Source organism: Onychomys torridus, chromosome 14, assembly GCF_903995425.1.
Source record: "Onychomys torridus chromosome 14, mOncTor1.1, whole genome shotgun sequence".
In the NCBI taxonomy this organism is placed as follows: domain Eukaryota; kingdom Metazoa; phylum Chordata; class Mammalia; order Rodentia; family Cricetidae; genus Onychomys; species Onychomys torridus.
The window spans coordinates 37861800-37884238 of record NC_050456.1 but is presented as its reverse complement, the minus strand read 5'-3'; the positions used below and the strand labels follow the sequence as shown (position 1 = coordinate 37884238).

General features: G+C 42.3%; 1 protein-coding gene across 1 annotated transcript in view; it reads left to right on the top strand.

Moving 5' to 3' along the window:
* The first annotated feature begins 9642 nt into the window (after window positions 1-9642).
* Window positions 9643-22439, top strand: part of Nemf (nuclear export mediator factor) — a 55380-nt gene continuing 42583 nt past the window's right edge. Inside the window, exons 1-7 of the mRNA XM_036206350.1 lie at window positions 9643-9754; window positions 10438-10506; window positions 10649-10751; window positions 12211-12336; window positions 14745-14893; window positions 16747-16814; window positions 20507-20593. Of these exons, the coding sequence (XP_036062243.1) occupies window positions 9696-9754; window positions 10438-10506; window positions 10649-10751; window positions 12211-12336; window positions 14745-14893; window positions 16747-16814; window positions 20507-20593 (661 nt within the window). The 5' untranslated portion in view covers window positions 9643-9695. The remainder of the gene's footprint in view (window positions 9755-10437; window positions 10507-10648; window positions 10752-12210; window positions 12337-14744; window positions 14894-16746; window positions 16815-20506; window positions 20594-22439) is intronic.

Genomic DNA, 22439 nt, shown 5'->3' with positions numbered 1-22439 from the left:
TTTATTTACACAGAGGTAGTGCATGCCATAGCATGTCCAGCTGGTGGCAAGTATCTACTCGATAAACAATCTGCCTGCCCTGGTTTTTGGACATATGGATACATGGAGAGCTTAGGCAGGCCTTAAACTCCATATGTAGATAAGGATGACCTTGAACTCTTGATAGCTAGTCTGCCTCCACCTCCCAAGGAATGAGATTACAAGCACCTGCCTCTTCTCCCAGCTATTACTAAACCTTTTAATCAGAGTAGATAAACTACTTCCTTTATAGTAACAAATAAAAGCATTAATGTTAGTTTTCAAAATGAGGATTCAGAAAAATAAGTATATATTATATTGTATACACGTACCCTTCTGAGGTATGCAAGTGCAACATTGTTTGTATATGACAGTGACAACAGAGTGTCCGTCTCTCTTGCATTTTTCCAGGCAAGGTCTCAGCTATGTAGCACTGGCTGGCCTGAAACTCACTATATAGACCAGGCTGGCCTTTAATTCAGACCTCTAGTGCCTCTGCCTTGAGTGCTGAGAGTAAAAGTGTACATCACGGGTTGGGGATTTAGTTCAGTGGTAGAGCACTTGCCTAGCAAGCGCAAGGCCCTGGGTTCGATCCTCAGCTCAAAAAAAAAAAAAAAGTGTACCTCACAATGCCTGGCTATACTGCCCCCTTTTACAGAATGTGACTTATCTGTGGTGGCTTTCCTTTCATCTCTTGCCATACCTCAGGCCACGCTCCTCTTTGAGAATAAACTGTGACACAAATGAATGTCACTGCGTAGTGAGGTGGCATAGACAGAGGTCAGTTGTAGCCTGTGCCTTCCGTATTCTACATATAAATAGGGTTGCTTGCAGAGAGCCCTAAAGCCAACCTTCAAGGAAAGACTGAATCCTTGTGGTCATTAAAAGTGGAACAGAAGCCATAGTGTAATGTAACATTCTTAATTTTTGTTTTGTTTTGTTTTGTTTTGTTTTGTTTTGTTTTGTTTTGTTTGTTTTTCGAGACAGGGTTTCTCTATGTAGCTTTGGCACATTTCCTGGAACTCACTCTGTAGCCCAGGCTGGCCTGGAACTCACAGCAATCCTCCTGCCTCTGCCTCCCAGAGTGCTGAGATTAAAGGCGGGTGCCATCACAGCCCTGCAACATTCTTAATTATTGACACTGTAAACTGGGTCAATATACAGTATTTGGAAAGCACCCCCTAGCATGAATCTTGACTCTATGTACTCAATAATTACATCATAAAATTGAAACGAAATATTAACAAGTTGACTAACCACACAGAGAAAAGCTTAAATTTCCCCCTCCCCCACAATAAAAGAAGTGAAAGTGGGTTGCCATTTGAGCCTGGTAAGGCTCTTTATAGTTTCAATATTCTCACATCAGTTCTTGAGGAGAGGGGGGTCTCCTGGAAGATGTTACTTCCCTAAAACCTCCACAGAAGGAAAGTCTTTGGATTTTTGTGTTACTGGTGGTCAAGACCAAAGGTTAGACAAGATTGTATACATTTTCAGTCCTTACTCAGCAATGATGCCCTTTCCCTGGGATTCAAGATGCACAGACATAAATTTGTACATGGTTAGACTGTCTGTAACATGTTGAGAAAATTATTCCTGGCTTATAGTTTTAATTTCAATACTTAACACTTATCCCCCAAATTAACATTTCAGGACACCAAGAACACAGCAGGCTCAGTATGTAATTTTGATGAGTAAATAGAATGGTTTAGATCAGTGGTTCTCAACCTTCCCAATGCTGCATGCAACCCAATACAAGTTCCTCATGTTGTGGTGATCCCCCTAACCATAAAATTATTTTTGTTGCTACTTCATAACTGTAATTTTGCTACAGTATGAATTGTAATGCAAATATCTCATGGTTGTAAGTGACCCCTGTGAAAGTGCCATTTGACCCCTGAAGGGTCCAAGACTCACAAGTTGAGAACCATTGATTTACACAAAGAATGTTATCTTGATCTCTCACCTTAGTAAGTAATTTGATTTCCTACCAAACCTAGGCTGTTCTAGCATTAAATGTCAGCATTCACATAAATTAGATGAAGTGGGACTCCATTTTTACAACTTGCTATACTCAGTCTTTGGATTTAGAAGTAAAAATAAGGTATCTCTGGTTTTCTGTTTTAAACAACTAGTCTGTTTAAATACATTAACTATGGCAAATAATTAGACTTGAGAATATAAATTCAGGAAAGGCAAATTGATATGCCCATTATTTTGACTGAGTGTGACATCACGATTAGGGACATCCTTCAAAGGAAGAATCCTTCCAACATTGGTTGAGTTAAATGACGTCTTAGAATGATTTTCAAAATAAATAGCAAAGAGCCTCCTCTGCCCCACTGCAGTGAAGAAGCAGAATGGGTATTCTCAATACATTCTGTTATATATATATATTCCACACTGTAATGAAATTCTGTTATATTCTAAGATGTCAAAACATTCAGGGGTGTCAGATGCAGATTAAAATATATTCAAGTAGGAGAAAATAGGCCTACCAACTATGACATTGGTTAAGTAACTTTTAACTGTTGGGATTTAGTCTGAGAGTTGACACAAGAAATTCGTTTTTGATTTTTGTTTTTGAGATGGTTTCTCAGCTACCTCAAACTGGCACGGAACTGCTACTTACTGGAGGCTGACCTTGAACCTTGATTCTACCTCCACCTCTCAGGTGCTAGGATTACCGGTATGCGCCACCATGAATCAGATTATGGGCTGTTGGGGATCTAATCCAGCAATCCAGGGTTTCACGCAAATTGGGCGTGCACTTTGTCAACTATGCCACATTCCCAGCCTAGTTCTTGTTTTGATAAGAAAATATTAATCCCATTAAAGTTAATCCCTCCAAGCAAGGTGCTGCCATTAAGTAAACGTGTGCTATATCAAAGTGTAATTCCAGTTACTTCGCAGCTCAGTTTATTAAATGTAATTAAGAGTCAAGGTCAGACTACAAGGTACATGTCCCTAAAAGGCAAATAAAGTCTGCCCTAATAAATACCCTGTATGCCGTATCCAGTGACCCCATTATGGCGAACCGCAGAAAAGTCAATCCACGATGGGGAAACAAGGGTTTGGTCTGCAGAGAGCAGCTCATAGCCAACCGCTGAAGCGCCACCCGAGTTCCCCCGGTGATCAGTTTTCTACTTGCTCAGCGGGGGCCCTATCCCGCCTCCCCCCCGGGCCCCGCCCTGCCATTGCCAGCCCCGCCCTTCTCGTTGTCGGCCCCGCCCTTCCTCCCGCGCCCGCTGTGGGCTTTCCCGCTCCTGGGAGTCCGCCGCCCCGCAAGCTTCCGCCCTGGGTCCCTTGAGTTGGCGCTGGGAACTGGACCCCTGAACCCCTCGGTGTCAAGCTCGTCTCTAACCCCTGCACCGCCTCCAGCCGCACGGCGCCCCTTCTTCAGCGTCCTCCCCGTGTCTGATGGCCAAGACCCTGCAGAAAGCTTTTCCGTCTGAGCCCTTGCTCTTCTGGGATTAATTTAGGAACATCCTGAGTCCTAAGGTGTGCTTTGTAGACAGGTTTACACTCCATTTGTGACGAGGGTGTTACCTACAACAATGTTCAGGGCCCAGGATTCCCCATGGTACAGGTTACATTTCAAAAGCGATTGCCTTTTATCCCATCACGGCTGCTCCCAGGCAGCAGCAGGAGGATCTCCGAGAGTTCGAGGTCACCCTGACCTTCGGAGGAAGTTCCTGGAGCATAGTGACACCCTGTCTCAATAATAATAATAATAATAATAATAATAATAATAATAATAATAATAGTAGTAATAGTAATAATAAATTTTATCTTTGGGGGGCCACCAAACATGAGGAACTGTATTAAAGGGTTGCAGCATTAGGAAGGTTGAGAACCGAGTTAGAGCATCCTGTGATGATGCAGAGGCCCCCAAATTTAGTGATTTAAAAGCCAGAGCTGGCCTAGTGGCTCAAGATTACTCATGTTTAGACCCTGGTTTCTATCTTCCTAAGACCATCCCATGTCCCGGATAATCCCCGCATCTCTTCCTGATTTGCTCGCTAAATTAAAGCTGGGGGCACTGCAGCTAGTCTTCACTGACGCCCTCTAGCGCCGGAGCAAGGCAAATGCACAAAAGGGAAGAGGAATTCATTTACTTTTGGTTTTTTTGAGACATGCCTCAAACTCCCTATGTGGCTGAAGATGGCTTTGAACTCTTGACCCTCTAAATCGCCTGTTGAGTGCTGCGATTCCAGGAGTGTGCCACCCTGGACTGAAGTTATTTTATTTTTAAACAAGTATTGCAAATCACACCACTCTTCATTCGTGTGCCACTAGTGAATAGGAAACTATGAAATGTGGCCCAATAGGATAAAAATGCCAAACCAAAATGTATTAGCGTAATAATAGGGGTAAGAAATTTGGGGTACAACCAACCTTCAGCAACATCCTCGTTTTTATTTAATTCCTTAAGAGGAGCTCTTTAGTTTACATTGGGTCTTTGTTGCTTTCAATCAAAATCACCGCGACTCCTCCTTCAGGTCTCAGCTTTTGCTTTACTTTGGAAAGAGGCATCCAGGGAATAATTGTTTTTAAAGTGAAAGCTCAGGGTGGAGTGGGAGAGGGCGGGAAGGAGGGAGATAGATTTGGTAGAACAACTTTTACAGAGTTAAGAGACTACAGAGGGTTTCCCTTCCCGGAAGGTCTAAAGATTAAACTTAAGGAGGGTCGGAAATAGGAACAGGTTGAGAGACTTCTCAAGTTATCTGCTGCAAGGACCGAGGGAGCAAGGAGAAACTCAGAAAGGGTCTGCTGCAAGCAGATCTATGGTCGGAATTGTTTCTCTCTCCCCTTCCATTCCCTCTTAACCTCAGTTTGTTCTAAAACACTACACACCTGTAAGGAATCCACGCCCACTCCCGTCTGCCCACTTACTGTCTTTCCCCAACAACAGGGGAACCGAAAACAGGGAGGGGTGGGCGAGGGCCGACTGGTGTTGCTTCCAGGTTAGACCCGGGGAGTCTCTTTGCGAACCCCTCACCTCTGCCGCTAGGGGTCGTGCTGCTCAGCATTTAGCTGGCTCGCTTGTAAATAGCATCTCCCAAAAGATGCAGCAGGGACTTCGGGCCTGAGAAGCAACGCGATGCAGAGCAACGGGACCGGTGCTCTCCCTACGCCTCTTGCGGCGTATACAACAGCTACGCGCAAGAAAACACAGGCCAAATTTTGAAGACTACGCACGACTTGGAACAAAACGCCGGGCTCCAGCGGAAGAAGGCGGGCCCGGGTGACATCACGCGGCCTCAGCCCCGAGACCGCCCGGCGCTGGGCGTGTCTGAGCGTTGTGACCGAAGGCTCCGCCCCGCCTCCGGTGACGTCACGCCAGGCCGAACCTCTAGTATCTCCCCGGCCGCGTTCCCGACCGCCGGGCGCGGTGGCGCACGCCTGTAGTCCCAGCTACTCGGGAGGCTGAGACAGGAGGATCGCTTGAGTCCAGGAGTTCTGGGCTGTAGTGCGCTATGCCGATCGGGTGTCCGCACTAAGTTCGGCATCAATATGGTGACCTCCCGGGAGCGGGGGACCACCAGGTTGCCTAAGGAGGGGTGAACCGGCCCAGGTCGGAAACGGAGCAGGTCAAAACTCCCGTGCTGATCAGTAGTGGGATCGCGCCTGTGAATAGCCACTGCACTCCAGCCTGGGCAACATAGCGAGACCCCGTCTCTTTTTAGTTCTACCACTGCGGGGCTTTTTGTTTTTGTTTGTTTTAAATGGCATTTCGCTCTTTAACGTTAGGAAAATTCGGATAAATTATGTTTTTAGGTTTCAAAGAAATTGGCTAACACAAAGTTTAAAAAAATATACAATGCCATTTTTTTTCTAACTTAAATCTCTGGCTTCCTCATCCCCACTCTTTCCCCCGTCTATTCTCCGGTTTTATATTTCCTTTGGGGTTAAAACTTAACAGGTTCGCTTAAGATTTTCAGGGATTTGTAGCCTCTCACTACTGACTCCTACCGGAGGATCGTCAAAATATATCCCTAAACAGATGTTATTACCCAAGGAACCAGCAGGGGCTACTAGTTTGTTTAAAAGCGGTTGGAGAAAAACCGCCTGATAAAAAGTGCTTTCTCAAGCCGCTTACAAAGCTGAGTTGCAGTTTAGTGGCGAGTGATAAACTTAGCTGTCTGTGTTCCCGCGTTCATTTCTTAGCTAGAGATTTTTCTGTTATGTCTTCCGAGCTTTTTTTTTTTTTAATGCATGCCTCTGCATCCATTTGTGATGAGTCTTATATTGCAGATGAATACAGAACAACCTTTAAAAACTTGGATGTCATGCCTAAGGATGTAGACCATGGTGGTCCTAACTTAGAATGCATAAGGTCTGGCCTCTATCCTTATCACTGCAAAAGAACAGAAGGAATTTAAGTCATATACATTTACTAGACGGAAACAGAGGAGATGCTAAATATTAAAAACAACAACAGCCTCACCCTCTCCCTACTACAAAAACAGAGACAAAACAATTTTGGTATATCTCATTCCGTTTTTGGTGTTTTTATTGGGGGGGGTCCCCCTCCTCTTCTAAATAGGACCCTGAATTTTGAGCCACAGCAGCTTAGCTTTGCCTGTAAGCAGCATATCAGAGTAGCTAGCTACCTTCTTAGCCCTGGAATTCTTACCCCCTTAGTCCTTTCTGAGACTTATAGAACTTTTCAGCTTTGTGGAACCTAAGAGTGAGAGGTGGTATAATTCCTCTCTCCTCAAAAGATATCTGTATGCTAACATCTGGAAATGGCCATACAGACACGGGAGGGATAAAAAGACTTCATAGATTCCAGTGACTTCGGGATCATGACGTAGAAAGGTTATTCTGATGGGGCCAAATATAATCCTAGAATTATGGAAGGGGATATACCTGGAAGCAGAGGTCAAAGCCATTCAGTATCACTGATGAAAGAATATGGAAACTTTGGGAGCTGTGAGAGAAAATGCAGGGTATTTTCCTGAGACACCACCCCCAACATCCAGAGGTGGGGGAATGCAGCTCTGCAGACCCCTTTGGGACCTCTGACCCTCAGAACGCTCAGAGATTAAACTCGTGTTATAGGAGTGGAGAAAGCCTCAAGTGAGTATGGGTTGTTCACACAGGCACAGCACAGCCATAGTGAGGACTCCAAAGACCCCCATTAAGACCCGTGGAGGAATGGCAAAGCCCCTAGGGTGAGGTTCAGAGGCAGGGCAAAGTCTTCCTCTGGTCCAAGTGTGGATGTTGACAGTGTATGCAGAAATGTCCACCATAGCTTTCCCCTCTATATATTTACAGCCTGAAGACTGCTCCTTACAAAGACTGCTCCTACTGAGATGAGCTAAATCTGTCTCCTTGTCCAGCTGTATACCACAAACTCGGCCTCCTTGTTCAACTGTATACAACACCTCTCTGTTCAACTCTAGATAATAAACTTGCTGAGCTCAGGGGAGGGCCTGGAGTTTCTCCAGCAGAGAGCCCTGGCCATTTGATCCCAGCTTTCTGTCTGTGTGTCTGTCTTTTTCTTCATCCCCTTACTGCCCTAGTCAGACCCATCCCTGGATGCTGCACATGGACAAGGCCTTGCATTCTTTACATCTCTACACTTGTGGCTGTTACAACAGTAACAGAAGCCATTTACAGAGGGAGTAAAGCTTCACGGGTATAAAAAAAATTAGAACTGAAGAGATTCTTATCTGTTGCTCTCTTCTGTAACATGCCTGTATTTTATTTTAAATATATTATGTTGGTCTCTTTTTATGTCAGTTCTTTCCCCCATTTTTATGTCTCTGTATGTGTTTTGGCCACACACTGAACCTTCTAATTGTATTTAGGACAGAAAAAAATTTTTGATGGTCACTACAGAATGCTATGATATGGATAGGGTTTGGAATCTTGGTGACCGGCGTAGTGGTGTGGAGGTGACAGAATCTTTAATGGTTGGGACTTAGATATTACCAGGTGGGTGGTTAGAACACTGGGACCCCTGTATCTCGGGAGAAAACAGTCATAAGAAGCAGCCTGGCCAGTTGTGGTGGCACATGCCTCTAATCTCAGTACTCAGAAGGCAGAGGCAACATGATCTCTGTGAGTTCCATACCAGCCTGATCTACAGAGTAAGTTCCAGGACAGCCAGGGCTACAGAGAAAAACCCTGTCTCAAAAAACAAAACAAGAAAAGGAGGAGGAAGAGGAGGAGGAGGAGAAGGAAAGAGCAGCAGCAGCAGCAGCAGCCTGGCCTCTTGAGTCCCTGCTGCGTCCTGTCTCACCTTGTAACTGTCCCCTCCCTCTCACATGTGATGCAGCCTGACAGCCCTCATTAAATGTGAAACAGACAAGACCACTTAATCTCAGATTCCCAGCTTTCAAAACTGTGAGGCAAGTAAACTATGTATCATCTAACCTTTGGCATTTTGTTACAACAACAGCAAACAGATCAAGACATTTGCCAACGTTAAAGGCTTATGATCTGAGCATGGCAGTATGTACCTGTAATTCCAAAACCAAGGAGACTGGGTGAGGGAGTCTGAGGCCAGTAACCCTGGGTTATATTGTGCATTTAGACCAGCCTTGACAGTATGCTCTGCCTCAAAAAATTCCAAATAATAATTACAGAAATCCTTATGTATTTAGATACACTAATCCGACCCTTTTCCTGCTTTGGTGTTTCGTTCTGCAGGTTCTCACGCATTGGTCATTTGAATGCTTATGACTTTTAACTTCTAAGTACAAATATTACTGTCTAAAGTTTGCCCGCCTTGCTAAGAGTGTTGGTAATTTCAGCTGAGGCAAGAGAATAGAGAATTCTAAGGCAGCCTGGACTGCATAACAAGACCGTGTTTCAAAAACAACCACACACACACAAACACACACACACACTCCACTGTCCATAACTAATAGATTTTTGTTCTTAGTTTTAAATTTGCTTATTACTAATACTAGAACTTTTAAAAAGGGAAAAAAATAGACTAATTAATTAGCATATATTTGGACCCGGAATAATTCATGAATCAGTAGCTCGAAGAACCAGAAGAAGTTCAGAGAACGCTGGGATGTGGGCGAGGAGTAATTATTCTCATTCTCCCACAGGAACTCACGCTTTATTTTTATCTGACATCTTCGCTAAATTCTTGAATATTTGAGGTGCTAAGAATTTATGAAACTCAAGCTGTATAGCACCCACCACATTCAATTTGAATGAGAATCCTGCAGCACGCTGCAGAATCCTACTTTGGACCCTACCCATCAAAAGAGGAACCTCTCACTAGGGACTCGTCTGGATGCGGAAACGCCAACAGTGCGGGTTTTCTCTGGGCTCAAAATCGCGTTCAGAAAGTGCCCTTGTTCTTCCGCCCTGAGCGCCAGCGCCCTCCAGGGGAAATTCTCCTTCAACTCGCTCCAAGATTGTTACTGACCAGCAGTGCCGTTGTGGAGGTCGACATGGAACCCCCAAATGCAAAGAGAAGGGACGCAGTTTCGAGAGGGAAAAAATAAAAAAATAAAAATAAAAAATAAAAAACCGAGCCGATCATGATTGAACCAAAATTCCCAGTTACATGGCGCGCTTTCGCTTCAAGGAATATTGGGTCGTCTGGGCTGCCGTAGAAACGAGCCAGGCGCGCGTGCGCAGAAGCCTAGCGGCCGTGCGTCGGGTCAGCAGCGGAGAGGACTGCGGTAGCGACCCGGACCCTAGCCATGAAGAGCCGCTTCAGCACGGTTGATCTCCGCGCGGTGCTCGCGGAGCTGAATGCCAGGTACGGTGGTGCGGGTGTGCAGGCTCGCGCGAGGAGCGCAGGAAGCAGAGGCCGGGCACCGGGTGGCCGCGAGCCGGGCCCGGGATCCCCACGCTCGTCCCCGTGCCCCGGGGCTTGGTTAGGCCTGGGGGCCGACCTCCGGGGCCGGGGCCCTCGGGAGCCCCCGGGGACGTGTGCCCGCGTGCAGCCTGCCCCTAGCGCTGTCCAGCGGGACCCTGCCGGGTCGATCTGATAAAAACTGGAGGTGCCGGAGTGGTGGCCATTGCCCCGTACTGGCCTGGTTTCTTCTCTTCCTCCCATCCCAAAGAGGGGACCCGTGTCATCTCCCCCCCCCCAGCTGTGATTCGCAGTTTTGGACCTGTTTGCTGAACTTGTCTTTTACTGTATGAGTTTTGTCGTATTTTCGTGGGGCACGGCTACCCTCACTCGTAATAAGTCAGTGAGATTAAATTTGACTGTATTTCCCCCAACTGGGCTGTTTCAGATGAAGGCAGTTATCTGGTGTTCCTGAGGCCAACAGACCGTTTTGTGCTTAAATGTTTATAGTTAATTTGGAGGACAACATTAGCAGGTGGTACTGATACCCTGTTGAAGAGTTCCCCTTCCTCAGCCTTAATAAATGATGGAAAGTTTTGCTTCAAACAAGAACATGATTGTGTATGTGTTTCTTTTTATCTTCGCAGCTTGCTAGGAATGAGAGTAAACAATGTTTATGATGTGGATAACAAGACATACCTTATTCGGCTTCAAAAGTAAGGGTATTTTATAGACTTATTTTTGGTAAATAAATATGACATTCTTGTTGGTTTTTAACCTGCATTTTAGGTTTGTTTTTTTTCCCCAGAGTAAGCTTTGGCAATTCCCTAAAGAAAAATTTGACTTTCTCTTGAACAGACCTGATTTTAAAGCTACATTGTTACTTGAATCTGGTATACGTATTCACACAACAGAATTTGAGTGGCCTAAGAACATGATGCCATCTAGTTTTGCCATGAAGGTAAATTTTAAGTTTGAAGCTATTTGTTAAAACTACATTTATGTATTTGTTTGTGTGTCAGTATGTGCATGTAGGTGGAAACAACAGACAGGCACAAGTTGAGGCTCTCAAGTGAATGTCAGGACAACTTGCGGAGAGTCAGTTCTCCTGGTATATGATGAGGGGTAGGGGGTAAGATCCAACTCAGATACTCAGAGCTGATAGGCTTTTTCTGTCTGACCTGCCAGCTCCCAAATAACCACATGGAGTCTTCTTAATATGAAAGCTCAGCTGATAGCTTAGGCTTGTTCTTAATTAGCTTTTATAACTTAAATTAACCCATATTTTTATTAATCTATGTTCTACCATGTGGCTTTTACCTCTATCCTATTTATCCCACTCATTTTACGGCTGTCTGGCTTCTATATCCTTCTTCTTCCCAGCATTCTCTCTGCCCTGAAAATCTTGCCTAGCTATTGATGTTTAGCTTTTATTTAAACCAATCACAGGACATATCTTCGCACAGTGTGTTCTGGCCTGGAACTTGCTCTTTTTTGATGTTGTTTTTGCGACAGAGTTTCTCTGTGTAGCCCTAGCTGTGTAGACCAGGCTGGCCTCAAACTCAGAGATCTGTCTGCCTCGCCTCCCTTGCCTCCTGAGTGCTGGAACTAAAGGCATGGGGCACCATTCCCAGCTTGGAATTTGCTATATAGACCAGACTGGTTTCAAATTTAGGATGATCTTTCTTCCTGTGCTAGGATTACAGGAGTTTGCCATCACGTGCCACTCTAAAAAATGCTTGAGCTGGGTTTGGTGGTAACCCCAATGTTCAGGGGGCTGAAGTAGGATGGCTAGTCATCTGGGCTACTGGGTGACATTTTGCCTCAAAAAAAAAAAAAAAAAAAAACCACCAGAAAACAGTAACAAACTCTTGGCACTCTACTGAGTTTAGTATGTTTGTCTACTTAAATGATGGTTTTTTTTTTCTCCAAAAGCGGAAGAAGGTATTTTAGATAAATAAAGAGCTATTGGTATATAACATAAGCAGGGTAATGCCTAGTGCATGGTTAGTCAGTGGTTGCCCTGGTTCTCATCATTATTCTAAAAAATAGAATACAAAACAACTGTTTCAGTTAGAAGTTATTAGGATAAAGGCTTAAGGATTTTCCCCGCTCACGAGGGCCTGGCAGGATGGCTCAATGGACGGAAACTACCGGCCTAGACCCGAGTTTGACCCCTGGAGAGTGGAAGAGAACTCATTCACTGTGGCATGCATGTGTTACCACACATGCCCCAAATAAGTAAATATGTAAATTTTTTCTTCTGAGTATCGTTTGTAAGCTTTTGTTTTATGACAATACTGTTTTATATACCATTTAAATATTCTCAGTGGCATAAAAATAATTTTCATAAACTAGTACCAAGTAGTTAGGAATTTACTTTTACTGCATAAATGCTTTTTTCTTCTGTTTCTTGCTAGTGTCGAAAACATTTGAAGAGTCGGAGATTAGTCAGTGCAAAACAGCTTGGTGTGGATAGAATTGTGGATTTCCAGTTTGGAAGCGAGGAAGCTGCTTATCATTTAATCATTGAGCTCTACGATAGGGTGAGTTAAATTGAGAGGAGGAAAGGAATAGAGCAATATGTCCTTTTTGTTTTTCACTCCTCCCATCCAGTGTTGTTTAAGGCGTTCATCATGTTCAACACTGTCGTTATAATTGATGATGATGTTAAGAGTTATTTTAATTCTACATCTTTGCTAATAGTCTTTTTTTTTTTTCAAGGCTGGGTTTCTTTGTGTAGCTCTGGCTGTCCTAGAACTCACTCTGTAGACCAGACTATCCTCAAACTCCCAGAAATCCACCTACTTCTACCTCCTGAGTGCTGGGATTAAAGACATACACACACACACTTTTTTAAACTTGGACATAACACCAAGTTCTTGTGTATTGTATTAGTTTTTCCTAATGTTTTATAATATCTGTTAAATAGTGGTACATAATGTTAATTGAATTGTAGTCTGTCTTCATTCATGATTTTTCTGTTCCAATGTATCTCATTGATTTTAGGGAGTTTCCATTTGAAGGATCTGAGCAAGGAGGTATGCATACTGTGTAGGTTCTAGAAATCCAATAAGGGATGAATTAGTGGTGAATACTAAGAGTTTATTTTTGAGAGTGTGCACTTGGAATTCTGTTTAGTCATTGTGGTATTTGTGAGAGGGAGTTGTTAAGAATGTATTTTAAAGATTGATCTTTCCTTTCTGTGGACCAGAATTTGACCCCCTAGCTTTCATGTCTGGAATTTTGAGGATTGGTGCATCTAGGGTTGATTAGATTGTGTGTAAAGAGGATCACTGCAACTCAAGACCAACTTAAGAAACTGAGAAATATAAATTTGGGCTGTTGAGATGGCTTAGGAGCTGAAAATATGTGCCATGAAGCCTGAAGACCTGAGTTCATTCCCTGGAACCTGTATAAAGATGGAAGGAGAGAACCATCTCCACAGACCTGTCCTCTGACCTCCATACACACAGTGTGACACATTCATATGCCATGTCCACCGCGCACACAGCATATATGTGTGTGTGTGTGTGTGTGTGTGTGTGTGTGTGTGTGTGTGTGTGTGTAATATATATATACTATATATATGTGCTGTATGTGTGGGTGTGTATGCATACATACACACAAAAATACTAAAAATTCAAAACTTTTTTTTAGTTATAATACATTTAGTAGGAGCAGTTCTGAGAAAAGTAACATAAGATCAGAAAGTAGTATAGCAGGGGAGGGATTATTTAATTAGTTTTTTTAATTTTGTAAAAAAGATTTTCAGTATTGGGGCAGTGGTGGCACCATTAATCCCAACATTTGGGAGGCAGAGGAAGGCAGATATCTTGAGTTCGAGGCCAGCCTGGTCTACAGAGTGAGTTTCAGGATAGCCAGTGCTACACAGAGAAACTCTGTCTTAAAAACAAAAACAAAACCTCTGATTGCTGTAGAGGTCAAAAGGTCAAAAGAAGGTGCTGAATTCCATGGAACTAGAGCCACCCTGTAGGTACTCGGAATTGAACCCTGGTCCTCTGGAAGAGTAACAAGTTCTCTAAACTGCTGAGCCATCTCTCCAGGCCCCTAATGTTTTTAAATGAATCTTGTAAGAAGATCTGTTTTTCGTTTTTAATTATGTGTATTTGTGGGCATGGATGAATGCATTTGAATGCAAATGCTCACAGAGGCCAAAAAAATATCCTCAGAGTCCCCTGGGACTGGAGTAAGAGGCAGTGTTGAGCTGTTTGCTGTGGGTGCTGGAAATCAGCTCAGGTCCTCTGTAGTAGCAGTGTGCACTCTTGACCACTGAGCAATTTCCCCAGCCAGCTTTTTTTTTTTTTTTTTTTTAAACTCTTCAAAATAGGGCTCCCTATGTATCCTAGACTGGCCTGGAATCTGGAATCTTCCTGCCTCAGCCTTCTGAATGTTGTGATTATAGTGTGCCCCACCACACCTGGCCACATGACACTGTTGTCCTTTATCAGACATACTATGCTATTTCATTCTTCCATGCCTTTGCATTTCATGTTCTCTTGACCTGAATTTTTTGAAATTTGGAACTTTTGTTGTTGATTTGTGAGACAGACTCATGTACTTGAGTCTGACCTCAAACTTGCTATGTAGCCAAGAATTACCTTGAACTCCTGAATCTCCTACCTTCTGAGTGCTGGGATTATAGGCACATGCCATTCATGCTTGGCTTTGGCACACTTATTAAAGGCACTCAGCTGTTAGGTTTTCATAGTTAGTACTACAGGCAGCTTATGCAGTAAACAGACAAAGAATGTAAAGTTGCTCTAGGTTCTTTGCTCTAGGTTGCTTCCAACTTGGAGTCCTTAGAATTCATTTCACAGCCTATTGGGTCAGTGCAAGGAGCCCTACTAAGTTGGCCTGCTGGTTTTGCAGTTTTTAAGATACTTCAAGACTGATTTGGAAAAACATTAAATTATATTTTACTCTATTGCAGGGGAACATTGTTCTTACAGATTATGAGTACCTAATTTTAAATATCCTAAGGTTTCGAACCGATGAAGCAGATGATGTTAAGTTTGCTGTTCGTGAACACTATCCCATTGATCATGCCAGAGCTGCTGAACCTTTGCTGACTTTAGAAAGGTAACAGTGTTTATACAATCATCATATTGTATTAAAAGGTAAACTAGGTTATATTTCAGAAAATTGAATTAAGAATGTTTAATTGTTTAAACATGCATACGAGCAATTACGTTTTATTTGTGGGTAGCAGATGTCTCCTCTCTCTTTCCCCTTCCTCCACTCTTGGTGTGTGTGTGGTTTTTTTTTGTTTGTTTGTTTGTTTGTTTGTTTTGAGACAGGGTTTCTCTGTGTAGTTTTGGTGACTATCCTAGAGCTTGCGCTGTAGACCAGGCTAGCCTCAAACTCACAGAGATCCGCCTGGCTCTGCCTCCTGAGTGCTGGGATTAAAGGTGTGCACTACCACTACCCGGCTCCCCCTCTCTCTTTTTGAGGCAAGGTCTCACTGTGCAGCTCTGACTGGCCTAGAAGTATGTGTAAACTAGGCTGGCCTTGAACTCACAAAGATCCACCTTTGCTTCCAGACGGCTGGAATTAAGATATACACCTGCCTTTTTCAAAGTATGCCCAGCAGGGACCCTGAGAAGACCCAGCACAATGTCTAGAGATTACAACATGAAAGGAGGAGGCAACACAGCATGCGGAAGAATGGACCACTGTAGGCAGAGTTTTCCTGTCCCAGCAGTGCTCCCAAATAACCACTCAGAAAACATAGGGGGCTGAAGAGATGGCTCAGAGGTTAAGAGCACTGGCTGCTCTTCCAGAGGACCTGAGTTCAATTCCCAGCAGCCACATGGTGGCTCAGAACAATTTACAATGAGATCTGATGCCCTCTTCTGGCCTTCAGGCATACATGCAGGCAGAACACTGCATACATAATAAATCTTCTAAAAAAGGTTTAAAAAAAAAAAGATATACACCACCAAGCCCAGCCTTCAAGTGCATATCTTTTTATACTTCAGTTTGGATTTTTCTTTTCTTTTTCTTTTTCTTTGGTTTTCTGAGACAAGGTTTCTCTATGTAGTTTTGGAGCCTGTCCTAGAACTCACTCTGTAGATCAGGCTGGTTCTGCCTCCCGAGTACTGAGATTAAAGGTGTGCACCACCCACTCCCGCTCCCTGGCTCCAAGGGGGACATTTTTAACAGGTTCTCTGGTTTGGGGGCTACATCGAGCAACAGAATTCTTAAAGAGTTCTTAGCAAATTAATTAGGTGTAACTATTGAGGTGTTCAGATATGGTATGTAGATTTACAAACAACATGTAACTTTTATATAGAAATGCATCTTTCATGTCACATTGATGATAAGCAATTCATGACTTTGTTGAAAAATACTGATTTCTTATAGAAAACCTGGATTTATGTCTCAGGTTGCCATATGAGAACCTTGTGAATAAATTATGAGCCTGTGTATGTGTGTGTTGATACAGAGTCTTGCTGTGTAACCTAGTCTGGCCTTGAACTCAGGGTATTCCATCTACCTCTGACTCAAGATTATAAGCATATATCACCATACCCAGCTCCAGCTAAAAAAAAAGAAAAAATTCTTTTAAAATGTGTGTGTGTGTGTGTGTGTGTGTGTGTGTGTGTGTGTGTTTTGTATGCTCCACAGAGACTAGAGGAGGGCATCAGGTCCCCTGGAGCTGGAATTACAGATGGTTGTGATCTACCAGTTGTGGGTGCTGGGAAGGCACCTCTGGTCCTCAGCAAGAGCAAGTGTTCTTAACCTCTGAGCCCTCTCTAGCTCTATGGATAAATTACTTTTAGAACTAGTTTTTCATATCCACAAGAATAATTTCAGACTCTTGTAAAGAAAGATTAAATACATTGATGTAGATTCAGGTAATATGAATGTGAGTAATGCTATAAAGTTTATTAAGTATAAGATGATTAAAAATGTGCCAATTTTGTCCACAGATTGACTGAAGTAATAGCTAGTGTTCCTAAGGGCGAACTGCTGAAGAGAGTTCTTAACCCATTACTTCGTGAGTACTTCTGCATTTTGCAGTAAGATGTTTGTGTGACAACACTTTCACGAATATATTTAATTTTTTTTCCCTTTCAAAAAATTGGACAAGGGGCTGGAAAGATACTTAAATTCAGTTCACAGCGCCATGACCAATGGTTCATAACCACCTATAACTCCAGCTCCAGGGGATCTGATACTCTTTTCTAGCCTTCATGGGTATCCACACACATGAGGCATACATTTACATAACATACACATAAATAAAAATAAAGCACTATTATTATTTTGAACAAGAAGTTAAAAGGGATCTTTTGAGTAAATATGGTTTTATTCTCAAAGAAAGAAGTTTTTGTTTTGTGCTGCTGGACATTGAACCTAGGGCTTTATGATGATGAGCAGCCATCTACCACTAAGCTTCATTGTCCTGAAAGATGGAGATTTTTATATTGGTTCGATCTTATTTAAAAACAGTACAGAGGGAGCTGGGGTTATAGCTCAGTTAATAGAGTGCCTGCTTGGCATTCACAAAGCCCTGGGCTCAACCCCCAGCATTCTGTAAAAGTGGCCTGATGGTCCACACCTACAATCCCAGTACCCTTGGGAGGCAGGAGGATCAGAAGTTTGAGGTCATTCCTTGGCTTTGCAGTCACCTCAAGGCCAGCTTGGGATAGATGGGTGAGTAGCCCTTTTCTCAAAAATAAATGCAGTGGCTGGAGAGATGGCTTGGTGGTGAAAAGAGTGTGTGCTGCTCATAAGGATCTAGGTCAGTTCCCAGTACCCATTTGTTGCTCTCAGATGCCTCTAACCAACCAGTTCTAGGGCTTCCGACGCTGTTCTGGCCTCCATGGGCTCTTGTTTGCCCTTGGTGCAAGTCACTTCACATATACATATAATAACACGTCTTTAGGAATTTTTAGCATATAGGGTCATATCTCCTCTGAGAATAAAGCTGCTTTTTCTGTTTTACTTTGAATGTTTTTGGATAATTATATCTTTTTGAAAAATTATTTTATGTGTATGGGTATTTTGTCTGCTAAGATTTATTTATATATTTTATGTATGTGCGAGCTTTGTCTACACACCAAGAGAGGGCATCAGATCCCATTACAAACGATTGTAAGCCACCACAGAGGTGCTGAGATTGAACATAAGCCCTCTGAAAGTGTACTCTTGACCACTAAGGCATCTCTCCAGCCCCAATTAATTCTATCTTACAGCACTAGCTGTGATCTAGAGTACAATGCTAAGTAGCTGTGGTAAAAATGAATAGTTTTACCTTTTACCTCATCTGAGAGAGTATATATTTAGTGTTTTATTAGTAAGTATGTTATTAGCAGTATGTTTGTTTGTTTGTTTGTTTGTTTGTTTTATAGGTATCCATTGACAAATGGAAATGGTTCCTTTATTGAGTGTTTTCTAATAGGAATCGGTGGTGGATTTTTCAGATGCTTTTCTGCATCTCGCTGATATATGGTTGTTCTGTGAATATGAATATGTTCTGTGAATATGGTTTATCTTATTAGCCAGTTGTTTTAATTTTTTTTTTTTTTTTTTGAGCTGAGGATCGAACCCCAGAGCCTTGCTCTTGCTAGGCAAATGCTCTACCACTGAGCTAAATCCCCAACCCTGTTTGTTTTAATTTAAATCTTTATTTTTTTTCTGAGTTTGATATCGGTTGATCCTCCACCAAGCTATATCCTGGGTTCTTTCTTTTTATTTTAGTTTTTTTGTTTATTTGTTAGTTAAAGATTTATTTATTTATTATGTATACAGTGTTCTGCCTGCAGGCCAGAAGAGGGCACCAGATCTCAATACTGATGGTTGTGAGTCACCATGTGGTTGGTGGGAATTGAACTCAGGACCTCTGGAAGAACAGCCAGTGCTCTTAACCGCTGAGCCATCTCTCCGGCCCCTTATTTTAGTTTTTTAATTTAGTGTTGTGTGTGTGTGTGTGTGTGTGTGTGTGTGTGTGTGTGTGTGTGTGTGTGTGGTATTTGCCTGATGTCCAGGGAGTCAGAAGAGAGCTCTGGATACCCTGGAAGTGGATCCAGACAAACAACTTATAGATGGTTATAAACTACCATGTGGGTTCTGGGAACTGTGCCCAAGTTCTCTGCAAGAGCAGTAAGTGCTCTCTTAACCACTGAGCCATCTCTGTCTAGCCTCCCACCCACCCCTGCTTTTAAATTTTTGACATGTCTTTACTATATAGTACAAGCTGGATTCCAACGTGAGATCTTGCTGTTTCAGCCTCTTGGTATGGAAATCATGTTCCAACATGCCCAACATTTTTTTTTTCTGGTGCCTAATAAAAAGTGTATGTGTTATTAGGACAACAAGATTTTAATATACATGTGCAGTGTTTGTGTTCCTTTAGTCACCCTTCTGTGCAGTAATATACCAGAACTCTATACTCTCTAACTCTAACTCAGTACCCACTGATGAACCTTTCTCTAACCTGTCGTGCCTGTTCCCCTGTTAACCATTCTCTGTTTCTGAAATTTAATATTTTTGGATTTTACGTACTGTGAAACAGTGTACCTCTTGTGTTTCTATACCTAGCTTATTTCATTTAACGTAGTATCCAGTTCCTTTCTTGTTACTGCAGATGACAAAATGACAGGATTTCATTCTTTTTAATATCCAAGTAATATTGCAGTCTATTGTCTGCCTTTCTTCCTTTCTTACCTTTATCTTTTTTCTTATCTTTTTTCTTTTCTTTTTTTATATTTGAGACGGGATCTCTCTATGTAGCCCTGGCTATCTTGTGTAACTCACTTTGTAGGGTGATACCTCATTATTGTTTTGGTTTGCATCTTGTGGATAATTAGTGATCTTGTACAACTGTATTTTATTTTATTTATGTGTAGGTATGTGAATATGTGTGCCATGGCCTGTAGAGCTCAGAGGCATCAGATCCTCCTGGAACTAGAGTTAGGTCCAATTGTGAGTTACCTGATGTAGGTGCTGGGAATCACACTTGGGTTTAACTGCTGGACTATCTCTCCAATCTGTGTAGAACATGTTTTTCATAACTTTTGGCCACTTGTGTATCTTTTGAAAAGTGTTTTTAAGTATTGCACATTTGTTAATTATAATCTTTTAGTCAATTTTTGTAAACTAAATCTACCTTGAAATACAATGACAAATCCCTTCTAGTCATGGTTTATAATTTTCCTTATAATTTCTTTGTGGTATTGAGGATCAAGCCTAAGGGTTTTTTGTTTGTTTGTTTTTTGTGCTAAGCAAGTACTCTGCCACTGAACTACATTTCTAGCTATTCTTATATGTGTGTTGCTTAATGCCATTACATGCCTGTAACATGCACCAATTCTCTGCTGTAATTTCAGACTCCTCTCGTTATTTCAGGTCTTAATTCTAATACCATTTGAAAAGAAGTAAAATTACTTTCACTGGCTGTTTATATTGAGTAGGTTATTCATACTGAGCTATAAATTTTTTTAAATTTACTTAAATTTATTTTATGTGCATTGGTGTGAAAGTGTCAGATCCCCTGGAATTGGATTTACAGACAGTTGTGGTCTGCCACGTGGGTGTTGGGAATTGAATCCAGGTCCTCTGGAAGAGCAGCCAGTGCTCTTAATCACTGAGCCATCTCTCCATCCCCCTGATCTATAAATTTATATTGTGTTTTAAATGTGAAGTCTTAAAGGAAAATAATAATAACAATACTCTTTACTTTGGTAGCCTATGGACCAGCTCTTATTGAGCACTGTCTTATAGAAAATGGATTCTCTGGCAATGTCAAAGTGGATGAAAAACTTGAAAGCAAAGGTATGTCTGCATGTCCCGATTTTGTTCATTTTTACTTATTTCCTTTTTCCTTTGATCCTTTTTCTTTGAAGTTTTATAGTACTGGAAATTAAGCCTAAGTCCCCCAAGTTCTAGAAAAGTGTACTGCTGATAAACACCTCATTTCTTTTCTTTTTTCTGATTTGATTTTTTTGGAAATAAGCTTTCTCCTACATTGTAGTGCAATGTCATCTTGAGCTCTGAGTCTTCCTGCCTCAGCCTCCTGGATGCTGAGATTACATGTGTGTGCTAGCACACCTTGCCCTTCCTTCCTTCTTTCTTTTCCTTCCTGGTTTTTTTGTTTGTTTGTGGGGTTTTTTGTTTGTTTGTTTGTTTTGATTTTTTGAAACAAGGTTTCTCTGTGTAGCTTTGAGGTCTGTCCTGGAACTTGCTTTGTAGACCAGGCTGGCCTCGAACTCAGAGATCTGCCTGCCTCCTGAGTGCCGGGATTAAAGGTGGGTGCCACCGCCGCCTGGCCTTTTCCTTCCTTTTTAATGTGTAGGAATGTTTTGCTTCCTTGTGTATCTGTTTGCTACATGCTTGCCTGGAAGGCCAGAGGAAGGTGTCAGATCCCTTGGGACTGGAGTTAGAACCCATGTGAGCCACCATGGTGGATGCCAGGAATTGAATTTGTGACCTCTGGAAGAATAGCTAGTGCTCTTAACTGCTGAGCCATTTCTCCAGCCTTTGGCCCTTGTTTCTTTGCTAGGAATAACTTAGCTTTTTAAAGTTATAAGTGATTGGATAACTCTAGACTTACAAAACTTTGGTCTGGGATTGGTAAGATGGCTCACCAGGTAAAGGGTACTTGCTGTCCAGCCTGAGGATCATAAGTTTGATCTCCAGGATCCACATGTTGGAAGGAAAGAACCAGATCCAGCTTTTTATTTGTCCTCTGACCTCTACATTTGGGCCCTACCCCTGTCCCTGTACATACATGCATGCATAATATATATGTAAATATATAAAGGTAAATAATGGTGGTTCATACCTGTAATCTCCGTGCTAAGAGTGGATTTTGGTGAGTTTGAGGACAATCTGGGCAACATAGTGAGTCCCTGTCTCAAAAAAAAATTTTTTTTAATTAAAAAGAGCAACAAGCCGGGCGGTGGTGGCGCATGCCTTTAATCCCAGCACTCGGGAGGCAGAGCCAGGTGGATCTCTGTGAGTTCAAGGCCAGCCTAGTCTACAAAGTGAGTTCCAGGAAAGGAACAAAGCTACACAGAGAAACACTGTCTCGAAAAACCAAAAAAAAAAGAGCAACAAAAAACAACAAACAAAAATTTGATCAGAGTACCCTACACATGTGACTTTTCTTCCATTCCTCCTCCAGTGTGAACATTTTTCCCTGTTAATAAGCACTTTAGTCTTTTTTACCTACCTTCATGCCTCTGAACTTTAGAACTTTTCATACCCTCTAATTTTTGCACTGAATACTGAGCTTGGGATAGTAGACGTCTTGATTAGTTGGATTACTAGCCTTCTGACTTAAAGCACAGGGTGCATCTAGAAATAGCATTCACCATACATTTGAATTTCTGCAGTCCTGTAAAGTGGTGCATGATGAAATTAGGCTCCAGTAATGACTTATGAAAGCTAACTTATCAGAATAAGAATAAGATGTAGGGCTGGTGAGATAGCCCAGTGGAAGGGTACCTGCTCCCAAGCCTGATGACCTGAGTTTGATCCCAGGATCAAACTGACTCCTGAAAGCTGTTCACTAATCTCCACCTGCACACTGAGGCACACACACAAACATACAATAATAAATATTTTAAAAATAAAATAATAATACATATTTTAAAGCTGTATTTAAAAAGGAATTTAA